The sequence below is a fragment of the Marmota monax genome, unplaced genomic scaffold (assembly GCF_021218885.2).
Source record: "Marmota monax isolate L192 unplaced genomic scaffold, Marmota_monax_Labrador192_F-V1.1 WCK01_AAM20220418_F8-fsc00156, whole genome shotgun sequence".
Taxonomy (NCBI): domain Eukaryota; kingdom Metazoa; phylum Chordata; class Mammalia; order Rodentia; family Sciuridae; genus Marmota; species Marmota monax.
Window position 1 is genome coordinate 3,403,635 of NW_026694013.1, and position 15,171 is coordinate 3,418,805.

Sequence of the window (15,171 nt, forward strand, 5' to 3'; positions counted from 1 at the left end):
ACTTTGTAGCAACATTCATGTTCTAGAAAAACCCCATGATGCCAATTACTAGATTCTATTGAATCTACTTACTAAAGTTTGTTAACTATAAACTGGGCACTGTGGCACACGCTTGTAATCTCAGCAGCTTGGGAGGCTGAGGCAGGAGGATCGCAAGTTCAAAGTCAGCCTCAGCAAAAACAAGGCCCTAAGCAATTCAGTGAGACCCTGTCTCTAAATAAAATACAAAATAGGGCTGGGGATGTGGCTCAGTGGTTGAGTGCCCCTGAGTTCAGTTGCCAGTACTCGCACCCTCCCTGCCTCCCACCAAAAGCTATTGCTTTTTCACCATTTTAATTGCCACCCATCCAAGTTTAGGAGCATCTTTCACCTAACCAAATTGTCTCCCTGAAGCAATTTACATCTTCCTAAAGCTCCTTCTGTAAACTATTGCTTAAACACTAAGATGCAGATTTAAACATCATCTATCCTATCCCTGTCTCCCCAATACACATACCTACTTGATTCCTTCAGGATTCATTCCTGTCCCCTACAAAGGGTCTGTAAACTCAAGTCAGCTCACATATATACCTCATTTCTCCCCCAAGAAAATGGGACCATGGATTCAGACAAAGCCTTAAAATATGTTCAGTATGACACGATTGTGTTTGTGAACCTTGAGAGCCAAAGTTGATAGTTAAATATAATCCCTAGTGGAGTTAGAAGACTTCCATTAGTGGTAACAGTGAAGTAAGCCGAGAGAATAGGTTACAAAACCACTTCCTTTTCTAAGTTAGGAAGTTAGTATTGGCAAATTAGGACTTAGTGTGTCCTACTGGTGTTTGGAGGAAGAATCTCTTGTACATCTAGCCCAGGAATCTCTTGGAAAATGTCACAGGCTTGGGTTAGGATGATTGTTTCCCAGGTTTTTTATTGGAATCCTTGAAAGTTGTGATACTTAGTACTCATAGAAGTCAAACCCATAGCTGTAAAAATCAAGATAAAGAAAAACTTGTGCATATTTAAGTATCTAATGTTTAAAATTTTTGCCTATTAGAGAAACAGACTGATTTATGATTCTAATTTGTGGTATGTAAAATTATTTGTCTGTTTTGTGCTAAGAGAATAAAGAGAATAACACAGACTGAGTAATGTATTTTTAAAAATAGATTTATTTATTATAGTTATGGATATTGAGAAGTCCAAGATCAAGGGACTCACATCTGGATGGTACTTTATTTGCATAATCCCACAATGGAAGGCAGAAAGGCAAGATGGTAATTGAGATCAAGAGATGGAACTTGCAACTTCAAGACCTTTTATAATTAGCATTCATCCATTCATGAGAAAGGTTCCCTCATGATCTAAACACCTCTCATTTGGCCCCACCTCACAACACTACTGCATTGGTGGCTGAGTTTCCAACACATGCTTTTGGGAGGACACATTTTAACTGTGGCAGTAATTGAGAAACTTATTAAGCATTTGGATTCACATTGAAATCTATGTTTGTGTATTTGATATTTAATAAAACTTATTTACTTCTCTTTACTTTTAGATTTAGGAGATTTAACTGTATTTGGAATGGGTTGCCATTCTATACATTAAAACAAGTATAGCAAGTAAACTTGAACAATTTAAAAACCTCTGTAGGAATTTTAGTTGTAGATCCTCCCCCTTAAACTCTACTACTACAATTGATAAATTCACATTTATAAACTGTATAAGGTTTGAACATCAGACTAAAAAGTTAAGAATAAGACTTTTCAATTTTAAACTTTAATGCACTAACAAATCAAGTATCTCTAACAAATGATAGAAGCCCCTGACATATTTTCCATGCAGAAAGATCACTCTTGAGGGGATTAGTACCTCATATTAACATACAACTCTAGATTCACATTCTTAAAAGATCAGAACACATGGCAACATTGGGCTGCATTCCTGCATGGCAAAAATGCTTTCTCCTTGGGATGGTTTTCTAGTTTCCTGTAGTTTCCTCACACACAGCACACTCATTTCCCTTTACATGCCTGACCCTTTCAAAGTCATCTGAAATTTCAATCCATGCATTTAGAGCAGTGGCTCTCAAACATAGGTGATTTTGCTGCCTGGATCTATTTGGCAATGTCTAGAGACATTTTTGGTTGTCACAACTAGGGGGTGGATACTACTAGCATGTAATGAATAGAGGGAAGGGAAGTGGTTAAACATCTATAATGCACAGAACAGCTTCTCCACACACACACAAAACAAGGAATTATCCAACCTAAAAATGTCAGTGGTGTTGAGTCCAAGAATCTTTGTGTTAGAAAAGAACATACATAAAATCTTTAGCATGGCAGAGAGATTTTGGCCATGATCTATCTGTATATCTTACAGATTCATCCATTGATATTATATGGGTCACAAATATCTTTTTCTCATTGCTTATTTATTATATAGTCCTATTTTGTACCTAGGCTCCTAAAATCTTTTATATGTTTTTATTAGAGCATTATAGTTATACACAGTAATTGGGTTCATTTGGACAAAATCATACAAGCATGGAATTTGATTTACTCCATTTCAGTCCCTATTACCCCCACCCACATTGGTCCCCCGCCCTCTGCTCTCCCTCTATTCTTCCTCCTCTACCTACTGCTCTTCCATTGACTCATTTTTGATTGGTGCTTTCTATGTGTACACAAGACTGAAATTCCCTGTAGTATATTTATATATGCACATAACATGATTTTGTTAAATTCCTTCCATATTCCTCCCCTTTCCTATATTCTATATTTCCCTCTTCCCTCTTCTCCATCTCCTTCTTGGATTCCACTTATCTCCCCTCCTCTACCTTCTTTCCCTTATGTTTTCTCTAGCTTCCATATGAGAGAAAACATTTGACTCTCAATTTTCTGAGTCTGGCTCATTTCAGTTAGCATGATATTTTCAAGTTCCATACATTTACCTGCATATGCCATAATATCATTCTTCTTTATGGCTGAGTAAAATTCCATTGTGTATATATACCACATTTTATTAATCCATTCATCTATTGACAGACATCTGGGCTGATTCCATAGTTTGGTTATTGTGAATTGCATTGCTATAAACATTGAAGTGGTTGTATTGCTATAGTGTTCTGAATTTAGTTCCTATGGATAAATACCAAGGAGTGGGATGACTGGGTCATATGGTAGTTCCATTACCTCGGTTTCTAAATTTTGATGAGTTTCTCTTTTCAAATTTACTTTTCTTAAGAAATCCTTCTCTGCACTGAGGTTAAAGATTCTATTTTGTTTTCTTCCAAATATATTATAAATATTTCATAGTTATGTCTTTAATCCATCTGGAATTTATGTGATGGGAATCAGAAATGTAATTTTATTTCCATATGGATACCCCATAGCTTCAATTAACATTTTATGAATTGTTCATCTTTCTCCACTAATTTGTAATACCAAATTATATATGAGTCTCCATATAAATTCTCATCTGTTTCCAGGCTATTTCCTGTGATATCATTACTTTCTCGGGAATTCATGATTCCTTTCTCATATTTCTTTAAAATTTACGTTATTTATGAATTTTATGATCAGCCCTCTTGGAATTTTGTCAAAACTACACTATTTATCAATTGAGAAAAGATAATGATTTTCTCATTCAAAAATTATATTTCTATTTGGATTTTTCCATAACTTTCAGTAAAGTTACAATTTCTCCCTAGAGGTGACAGCTTTATTTCTGGGTACTATATATTATTTTTTACTGAGTTTATAATTTTTTTTTGTCTCCACTAACTTTAGTTTAATTATGATATATGGTAAACCTGCTGAGATGTCTTAACAGCTCCTCTTATTCCCTTGGATTTTTTACTAAATTGTTCTACCTGCAATAGTTTCTTTTTCTGCAATACTTCTTCCTGTTGTGTGTCTCAGTACATGGTTCTGATTTCTAGTATGGTTGTGAAAAGCAGATGTTTTCACATGAACTTTCACATCAGCTTGCTTCAAAAGGCATCCCTTTAATGTCTCACATTAAATATGATTTTCTTTTCTTTCTAGAATTTTGGCAGAAATTTATTAGATTGAGGAATTTCGAACATGTCACAGAATATACTGCTGTGGCATATTGATTGTTTTGAGCTGATGGCACTTAAGAAATAGCAGATGTAGAAAGGACTCTGAGACCTCCCTAAAAGCTGGTCATAAAAATTTCCCAGGAGAAAGATGCCTTCCTGTACCAGGAACAGAATAATATTTTTTTTTCACTAGACACTGGAAGTTGATGCTGAATTGGGTTTGTGCAAACAAACCTACCTATTCAAATTATTTTTCTAATTTATTTTCCCACAATTTATCATCCTTAGCAACTTTTACTCCTTTTCCTTTGTCCTGTCACTTCCCTACAAATATACCATTCTTAGATGATGTTTTGTTTCTGTGGTGCTGGGGATCAAACCCAGAAAATGGTGCATGTTAGGTAAAGTCCGAAGCTCAGCTATAAATAGTGGTCAATACAGTATTTCCAGGGATAAACTTAAATTCCATTCTCTTCAAGCTCTAACTTCTTAGTCAACCAATGAGCTAGCTGGGCAAAAAACACTGTGGCAAGAGTACTCCAAAGCTTCCAAGTGACTGAGAAGAGGATTTGTGTGCATTCTCACACATGAAGGAAACTACTTCCACTAAGGAAAAGACCTTTTGATGTGTTAACAACTATTATGGTTAAATAAGGAATCAGCAAAAATTATGCCTACACCTTACAAAAATGAATGACATTTCAGTGTTCTTTCCCATTTTTTGGCCCTGTGGGAAAACATGCAGTGTTGAACAGTTGGCTTTTCTTTTCTTTCATTCTCTTTGTGCCAAAGTTACTAGGGTTGCTTTGTAATTTTTTTCTTCTTCTTCACACTTAAAGGGGAAAAAATAATTCTTTACATGCTTCCAAGCTAGCATGAGTCAGTTGTGTATATGGGAAATAAATGGCTAGGTTCTAGGAGAGGTTTTATTTCCTCCCAATCAAAATATTCACATTGTTGGAGGGTTTCTTGTCAGCCAAAAAGCAATGTTTTTTTTTGTTTTGTTTTGTTTTTTATTTCACCACTGTTATGTAACTTTCTAAAAATGTCAGAAGTCTCATGTAGACAGCATGCCCTGCATGAACATCTACCTCTCTATGTATAACAATTCATCTCTAAAGTCTGAGAGCCTTTTAAGAGTCATTTAAAAAGTCCCAGGTTGCTTGTTGGTTAATCAAGTACCCCAAAACATAAATGGAAACTTTTTTTTTAATCCTAAAAAGTTGTACTTGTATTTTGTACATAGGCAGCTGTATCACAATACCCTTAATCTCCACAGTGGTGGTTGGGGTATACAGATGTACATGGAAGAATCACTATTCTAAGGCTTAGAATAGGAAAGAACTTAGCAGTGAGGTACAGTCAAAATTTTCCCACGAATCTTTGCTAAAAGCAACTGGTTAATGACTTGTGGTGGCAAACAATGTTATTTATTTTAGCAGCAATTCTCAGTGAGTTTCCCATTTTAGGTTATTTTCTACATAAATCAGTAATTCTATGTCCTTTATTTGATGGATAGAAACTGGTATTTGCCTTTTCTCACTTTGATATCTTTATTGGTATCAGAATTACATCAGTTCCAGACTGATTAAGAGTGCTCTTTTCATTTTTCTAACAAAAACACAAATATATTAGCTATATTTCAAATTTCAGTCAGTCCAAAAGTGTGGTGCTTCTATATCCTTTAGTAGCAAATATAAGAGATTAGAGAACTCTTAAAAATCACATTATAAACACAAATACACGTGCAACCTCTTGCCTTAAGTTATTTTCTTCCAGAAAATCTACCACTTACCGTACTTTTTATGTAGCTGTTAGGAAAATTTCTTGAAACCAAAGTTTTTAGATAACAGTAAAGCTGGTTCCATCTGTGATCTATTATGTCCCTTTCTTGCATTTTCTAGGTCAACAGCTGCAGAATACAGTAGTAAAATCCTGTCTTTAGCCACACTTTGAGTTATAACACAAAGAAATCTTTCAAAATAGTCTCTATTTTGTTGGATTTAAGAAAGTACCAAAATATGTATACGGCCTGCCATGAGCTTGAAACAAATTAAGCAACAAGATGCACGTTTAGCATTAACGTTTCTGAAGCAGAACAAACCTTTTCCCCATGCCTCATCCTGTCTTCCTCCTACCGAACACTTTCCTAGCACTGAAGTAATAGCGGGGCACTGTAATACTTCAAGCTTTATACTATATTGTTAAATACAGCACTACCAGACGAACGTTTAAGAAAAACAACCACCGAACACTCGTTGGAAAGTTCCTGATGTAAAGTGAAACTAAGGATATTGACTATCATACAAGTACTAAAACTTCCAATTTTGAGGGGAAAAAAAAAAAAAAAAGGAATCAGTGGGCTAGCGTAGCAATACTGCGCGTCTACAGCTCCGCTTAATCTTTTTAACTGCTCTCAGGTGACCCAGATTCCCGTTCGGCTGCCCACAATCACCAGGTCCAGTAAGCCTCACGCCATTCCCAGTACAACAAAGCAGGCACAGAACCTCCAGTCGCTACTGCACTCTTCCTCTCCGGAGGAGTCGCGGCGGTAGGCGGAGCAGGACGCCACGCCTCCACAAGGGCGGGGCCTCCTCCCATCAGGGGGTGGGTGCAAGATAACGTCACTCAGGAAGCGCGCCCTGATTGGAGAACATTTATAAGGAACACGGAGGGCGAAAAGGAGGCGGGGTCTAGTTGCCCGGGTGACCGGTTACCCGGCTGTCGCCTGGTAACGGTTCGCGGCGGTCCTGATTGCTGCAGCGCAGGCGGCATAGGCCGCAGAGATCTGTGGGCCAGAGCCCTCGCTGGGCATTTTCTGTCCGCTCTGCAATGGCTGCCGCTGCAGCAGTGGTCACGCCGTCGGGTTTGGACGATGGGGTGTCTAGGTCTCGCGGCGATGGGGCTGGGGAGGTGGCGGTAGAGCGCGGGCCCGGAGCGGCCTACCACATGTTCGTGGTGATGGAGGACTTGGTGGAGAAGCTGAAGCTGCTCCGCTACGAGGAGGAACTCCTCCGGAAGAGCAACCTAAAACCCCCGTCCAGGTGGGTGCCCTCGTCCCGAGTTGGCTGGGCCCTGGGGAGATGCCTTCCTCGGGCTTGCTGGGAACGCCGCCCACGGATTAGCAGATCTTGCCTCCATCTTCCTAGCCAGGGAAGGGCGCTTCACCCGAAACTCAGCCGGGGAGCCCTGGAGCTCTCAGCGTCACCGAGCTCAGACTTCGTAATTTAGTAGAGAAAGTAAACAAGTTGTGGAACGGCAGAGGACTGGGAGACAACCTGCCCATTCCTTTAAACACAGACGCATCTCCACAAAACACAAACTATTATAAAGTTATGAAAAATACTTACTGTAGAAAGCACAAAAGAACACAATGAAAATGTGTAGAAAAATACATAACCCACAATCTCATTTCTGGAGATGAAGTCTGTTATCAGTTACATAATTTCTACTTTTTGTTTCCCATTACTAGACCTTATATGTACAATTGGCAACCCTGGGATCTAAGGACCTTGCTGAGGAGCACTTAATAGTAAACTTGTTGACAATTGCTATGGTTTAAAAGACTTCTGCTTTTGCAATAACAGTTCTCTTAGAAATTGAGAAATGGAAAAGAGATGACAACTGTAGCAATTGTTCTCTCATCATGGAACTTAAAAGTTCTGTGCTTGCTGTGCAAAAAGTTCATAATATTCTGAAGACAATGTCATTAGTTGCTGAGGGTAATGGACAGCTAGCATTTTCTCCTCTAGTCATTAGCCAAATGATAGCCAGATAATTTTTATTGCTTTTCCTTCACTTTAATACTTACATTTATTTTATTCTGTAAGAGACAATTATGTTTGCAGATGGGCTAAAATAATTTTTCTTGACAATTCTGATTTCATTCTACTCTTTTCCATTAACTTGAAAGATATGTAGGCTTTATGTAAACTGTCCATGTTGCTAAGTTACTCCGTAATAGGAAAAGGGTAAGAGGAAAAAGTAGTTCAGCTTGATCCATGATAGAAGTAGTAGGTTAGGGATTATTACTTAAAATGATTTGTCCTGAAAATATAGACAACCAATATTTTCTAGGTTAATAAAAATGTATTATTTTTCCAAATGTCAAACTAAGATTCTGTTGATATCATCTCTCTAATATTTCCTTATGAGTTCAGCAGGATACTTTGTACCTTGGATTTATGTGGAGATATACTAATCAGGGAGTTCCCGAAAGTATAATCACCCAGACCAGCAGTTTCAGCATCCCCTGGAAATTTAGAAATGAAATTCCTCTGGCCTTTTACCATGTCTGGTTTTTTTCCAGAAATTCTAAGGGTGGGGCAAGCAGTCTGTGTTTTAGTAAGCCTTCTAGATGATTTTGATGCATAGTAATGTTTGAGAAACTACTGTCCTTGGTCTGCAATATCTATCGATATCCAATCCTTTGTCCTGAAGAATACCAGTTGATAAAGAAAAGATGAGTTGGTGGTGGGTAGATGCTTTGAAAGGGTTTTCAGCATATATCTGAAGGACTTCCATGGCTTTATTTTTTCTTTCCATAATTCTGTTATCTCCCAAATAACTTACACTTATTCTGAAGGAGAAAGTATGGGAAACATGAAAGATTGTTAACCACTGATTCTTAAGACAAAGTTTATAATAACTGTAAATACGTTGACTATAATTATGATAGCTACATGAAAAAGAACAAAATAAGATTTTTGATCAAACTGACATGAGTGTTGTTGCTAACACGTTTTATTTCTCTCATTTTTTTCATATAAATCATCTAATCCCCATAAAACTTTATCTACTAGAGTAGGGGATTTAGCAAAAGTGAAAGTGAACAATTGTTTGCTAGACTGGTGATAAAGGCTTCTTAATCTTGTCTGCATCCTAGAACTTCTAGGAAGCTTTTGAAATATACCTGTGTTGGTACTCCACTCTCATGAATTATGATTCAATAATTTGATGAGGAAATTAGCAATGATTGGTCAAGTAGCAGTATTTTTATTGGCGCCTCAGTTGATTTGAATATGCAGTTAAAATAAAATAACTGTTTAACATACCTGATAGGTTAAAAACAGTAAAAATGCACAGTGAATAATGTTTAAGGTCTTTTAAAAACATATTCTTATGATTTCAAATTATCATTTTCAGAGGGTACTCACTTATTATTAAACTTTTGGCAGAAGTTTTACATACTTTGTTTTCTGACATGCACTACATACCCTGCATATAAAGTCTTTGATCTAATATTTTATGTAGAGTAGCAAATGACCTAATTCTGCTGGTTTGGGACTTTAATGTGAGTGCTGTGCATTACTGGAAATGTAAGAATGAATTAACAGTGTCTCAATTTGAAGGCTATGGGGGCTTTCTTTGGCAATTTGGGACTTAGCCCCATTAGTTATTATAGACTTACTTGCATTATTTCAAATTTTCCCTTCCTCCCTTATTTTGAAACAGACACTATTTTGCTCTGCCTACCAACCCTGGTGAACAGTTCTACATGTTTTGCACTCTTGCTGCTTGGCTGATTAACAAAGCAGGACGCCCCTTTGAGCAGCCTCAGGAATATGATGACCCTAATGCAACAATATCTAACATATTATCTGAGCTTCGGTCCTTTGTAAGTATAAACACCCTATTCTGTCTGAATAGACTCAAGCTATTAATTTTAATATTGGTAATTCAATAATAAATGCTAGCCTTTTGAAAGTCTCCTTTATGGGAGGAAAAAATATGTATATATAATATATATAATAACTATATATACTATACATACATATAATGTATAGTAATTATCTCTACATTTCTTTTTGTGTAAAACCTTCTCAGAATGATATTAGAATATTAATGCCACTTCTGAAAATATTTAGCATATAATCTTTATAGCCCAAAGTAAAATTTTTCTTGGTAAATTTATGAGTGGTTAGTTCTTCCTTTAAAAGAATGATTAAAAAAAAAAAAAAAAAAAAACTACGAAGTTGAAACACTTTGTATTTTGAAAGGGAACTTTGATTTAATAGCCTACAATAGCAGTTATACTCTTAATTTATGACTTTTCCTGGAGACAATTAGTAAGACATTTTTGGCATACATATAACCAATTTTTGACAAGTGAGTCATTCTGTCCTTCACATAGTTGTTTAAACTATGTTACCAGGCGAGTAGTTTTGCTGATTTTTATTTTAACCCAACAAGATCAATGATTTGTTATGCTATTGCAATATAATTGCCTTTTAATTTGATACTTTTAACAATAAAGTTTTTATTTTAGTTTTGTTGTTGTTGTTGGATAGATTTCTAAGAAGCAATGTAATAAGTTATTTTAAATCAGAGAAATAAAAAAGTGATAAATGTATTCAGCAGTTTTGAGCTTAAAATATTGCAACATTTTAAAAAAACTAACAAGCCTGTTATCTTTTATTTTTCAGGGGAGAACTGCAGATTTTCCTCCTTCAAAATTAAAGTCAGGTTATGGAGAACATGTGTGCTATGTTCTTGATTGTTTAGCTGAAGAGGCATTAAAGTATATTGGTTTCACCTGGAAAAGGTAACTATTACTCATCCTGACAGTAGTAATTTTATGTGCTTAGCATTTCCTCTGAAGGTACACAGCTGTTTAATTGAACTGATAAGAATTGACTGTTTTAAACTGAAAATGCCACAAGTGATTAAGAAAAGTCAGTATAGAAAAATTGGAATGCCTATCTTCAAACCATTTCTAAGGTAACATTAATATTATTGTGCCCCTCCCTATTCAAATATGTAATTATTAAAGGTTTAATTGTACATATTTGTTAATTTAGGAATTAAAAAAAAAGTTTCTGCATGTTTTATTTGAACACACCTGCATAGTACATACATAGAGGTAACTAATAGCTACAAATTTAAGGAAAAAATGGGAATTAATTCCTTAACTGGGATTTTCCACCTTTGCTTAATGGCTGGGCCAGTATACTAAAGAAGTGAAGAAGCCACAATATACTCTCCTAGACATCATTCATAGTTTTTTTCTATAACCTGAAAGTGCATTTCTTTTTAATATTTCTATGATGATTTTGGATTTATCCTGTGGTATTAAAATAATGGATTGGGGAACTGGAATGTAGCTCACTAGTAGAGCAGTTGGTTCTCTAGCACTACAAAAGTAAACAAACAAATAATAAAATCATTTATTTATAGGTCTGGCTTTCTTAGAAATCCTGCAATCTTCATATGTACTCTGTGGCAGTTAGCCTAGTCATTGGTATACCAAAGATGCCCAATTAATGAAGAAGAAATAAAACTAGAAATTGTCAATGTATGTAGGTTATAATTCGAAAATATATACATTTCATCTTTTCAAAATTAGGATTTTTAATAATTTAGAATGTGGTTGTCTCTTAAGTAAGCAAAACATGAGCAAGAAGTGGTTTCTGAATTAAAATTAACTTCTGTAGAAAGAGGTATATGTTATTTCCTGTTAACATTTTAATCTATATTTAATTATAGTCTTTCATGTAAATAATCTACTTCCTCTTAGTAAGTTCTTTTAAAAAATTCTTTGATTTAGGTTATCATCAGGTTTAATCCTGTGAAATAACCAATCTTTAAACTGAAATATGGAAATTTCATTTACTTCAACGTGAACATTTCTACTTAGTGCAATATAGAGAGAATGTCTACATGATCCATAATACTATTTTATTAGATTTGTAGAAAAGGTAAGTTATGTGATGTGCTGCTTTATTAGGCATGTTTTTAAAGTTGCCAATATATATAGTCCAATGTATTTGAACTTCACCAGAAGCTTTAGTATCTCAACCACTATTTAACTATTTGATTTTGCACTTTGTTTCTAGGTACATCTTATTCTTGGCCTGGGCATTGTGCCTCAACTAATTTGTAGGGACTTCATACAAGTTTATACAAGGGGAATATAAAGGGGAGAAATTGTGAAGTAATAAACATTAGAGAATATATCAGCTGTGTACTATGTATATTACATAGAAGTCACATATTTATAGATGTTTATTTTTATGTCTAAATATGTCAAAACAAATTCTAGAGCATTCATTGCTTTTGAGATATTACCTAATTTTAATAATGAAATATTCATCCTTTAAGAAAACTGATTTGGTTCACAGTACTTTCTTTCCTTATATTTTTGTATTCTGTTAGCATGTCCAAGATATGGACATGTTAATAAGTTGACATCATGATAAGTTGCCATAAATAAATCCAAAAACATTTTTGGTTGTTTTTAATATTGAAATGATTGTTCAGTGTTTAGTGTTAGGGCCATTAATTAGACATTGGAAATAAGAATAAAGCTTATAACCCACATAAAACAAACTTCCAATTGATCAAAGATATAAAAGTGAAAAATAAAACTACAGAAATGCTAAAGACCAGAGGGACATAGGAGATATCGTGTTAGGGAAAACCTTGTATGAATGATGTTAAATCTAGGATTTATGCAAGGAAAGGTTGCCAGATCTTTCTAGTCAGAACTGTAACAGTCTTGAGTAGCCAAAATTACAAGTAATAAACTAAGAAGATATTTCTAACACAAGTTAGGAAAAACATTGGTGTTCTTAATTTTCAAAAGCCAAACGACAAAGAGCACAAGTAAGCACTTTACTGAGAAAGAAATATGAATAACCAATTAAAATAAGAAAAGTTGTTCTACCACTCTCATGCCAAAGAAATGCAATTTTTTTAAAAAACTGAGATTTTTTTTCACTTGGTTGATAATAAGGATTCTTTTGAAGATTTAAAGATTAAAAATTAGATATTTATATTATAATAGTGAATATGGAAAGAGAGATAGTATCACTGTTGTTCGAAGTATAAATTAGGGTAACATTTTGGAAGTCAAGTTTGGATAAATCCAGCAAAATAATAACATGTATAAAGTTGTTAATATAGCAATTCCACTTATACAAATTTATTACAAAATAGCATACATTATGATAAATGTATAAAGATGATTTTTACAATAATGTCTAGTTAGAAACTATAAACGACCTCATTATTAAGACATTGACTGCCAATTTGTAGTATTGCTATTCAGTGGAATATAGTGCAAGTGTATAAAAATAAGAGATATATGCGTAACTAAATGTGTATGTTGATAAGTAAGGAATGTAGATTGGATAACACTATGTCTAATATCATAATTTTTGTAAATGTTTTCCTTAAATTTGGAGTATACATTTTTATTTTTCACACAGAAAGTTTCAGAAGGAATACAGGAAACATTTAACAATAATTATGGAAGCAGTCACAGAGGACAAGATCTGAGGTGGAGGGAATCCTTATTATCTCTATTATATTTTTTGTCTTACTAAAAAAAATTTTTTAATTCTCATATTAAGCCTTATTATTTTAGGCCATCATACCCTGTGGAAGAATTAGAAGAAGAAACTGTTCCAGAAGATGATGCAGAATTAACATTGAATAAAGTGGATGAAGAATTTGTGGTATGTGTGTTGCTGAACTTTGTGTTTACTTTTCACCTTTGGGTTCCTTTCCTTAATTCCTCCAGACTTCCATTTTCTGGAATGTATTTTGTTTCTAGAGAAAAAAAAAATCTTTTAAATACAGTGCCAAATATCAGTTGTTTGGACCTTTAATTTCATATTCTCTAGTGAATTTTAGCAGAGGTTCTTAAACGTTAAAAGTACATACCACTAGTTATATGAGTAAATATTTTGTGAACAACCATTCATGATATTGAATAGATCATGACTATCAAAGGATTTAGAATAGAAGAATAGAACTGAGGGTACATAAATTATTCTACTTCATAGGAACAACATTCATTTCCAAAAAAATTATTTTTTAAAATTAAGATGAATTCTACCCTACAGAGTTATCTTTTTGTTATTGGTACTAGAATCCTAGTTGCTCCACTGCTGAGTGACAGCCAGAGCCCTTTTTAATTTTTATTTTGTGACAGTGACTCGCGAAGTTGAGTTGCTGAGATTGTCCTTGATCCTTTTGCCCCAGCCTCCTGAATTGCTGGGATTATAGGTGTGTGCCAATGTGCCTAGCCCAGGAAAGTTTTTATTTTTTTTAATATTTTTTAGTTGGAGATGGAAATAATATCCCCAGTGCCTCACACATGCAAGGCAAACGCTCTACCCAGTGAGCTACAATCCCAGCCCCCAGGAATTTTTTTTTTAATGCTTAATATAACCAACATTACTTAAATTATTTGGCAACATCTTTACCTTTTTCCATGCTTAACATCCTATTCCTGGTGTGAGGTTAAATGATGAATAGTAAGATGATAGATATAAAAGAGCTTTTTTGTAAGATAATGCTCAGAACTAGAAATGAATTTAATCCTAATGCTTTAGAAATTATGCTGAAATGTAAAAAACAAAATTTATGTAATATGTTGCTGTTATAAACCAACTAAAGTTTTTAGGTAATTTTTTTAAATTAGTAGATAATGTATTCTGTATTTCAGTTTAAATAGGTTATTATCTGCTACAAAGTTGTTAATCATGGAATTATTTTAATATTAAATGCTAAAAAATAACTCTAAATTAGAATATTCTTACCCGCTTTTTGTAATCATATCCTTAGTACTTAATATCCAATTAGGATACTATGTATCTATTAAAAGTTAGTTTTGAAGAAACATGAGTGACATGAGGATAATAATTTACACTGTTATAAAATTAACTGAGGAAAAAATTCTAAATTCTATGTTATCATGACTTCAGCTATGTAAAATAACTAAAGAAAATAAATATCAATATGTTAACATTTGTTGTAAATGGGTAGAAGGGTTATAGGTGATTCTTTTTGACAATTCTTTGTGCTTTCAAAACATTTAACATTCATTTTATCAGCAGTGCAAATAAATATTTTTAATCATATGGAAAGTAGATGACTGCTACTTACAGAAGGAAAAAGATCATTGTAAAACTAGTCAGCTTGAAAAATATTTTTTAACGTGATAAAAAGTCAAAGCAAAGCATATATTTGCTCACTCTGCATGTATTCATTGAGCACAAGTTATGTAGTGGGTGAGGACCAGGTGGTAGGAAATGTGCAAAAGCTCTAATGCAGCTAGGAGCTTTGTGTGATCAAGAAGCTGAGAGAAACCACTGGGCCAGAATTTCTGAGTGAGAGGG

General features: G+C 34.4%; 1 protein-coding gene across 1 annotated transcript in view; it reads left to right on the forward strand.

Annotated features, from left to right (window-relative positions):
- The first annotated feature begins 6,754 nt into the window (after positions 1-6,754).
- Ift57 (intraflagellar transport 57) overlaps positions 6,755-15,171 on the forward strand; it is a 54,543-nt gene continuing 46,126 nt past the window's right edge. The window contains exons 1-4 of the mRNA XM_046464048.2: positions 6,755-7,089; positions 9,500-9,662; positions 10,471-10,589; positions 13,413-13,503. Of these exons, the coding sequence (XP_046320004.1) occupies positions 6,878-7,089; positions 9,500-9,662; positions 10,471-10,589; positions 13,413-13,503 (585 nt within the window). The 5' untranslated portion in view covers positions 6,755-6,877. The remainder of the gene's footprint in view (positions 7,090-9,499; positions 9,663-10,470; positions 10,590-13,412; positions 13,504-15,171) is intronic.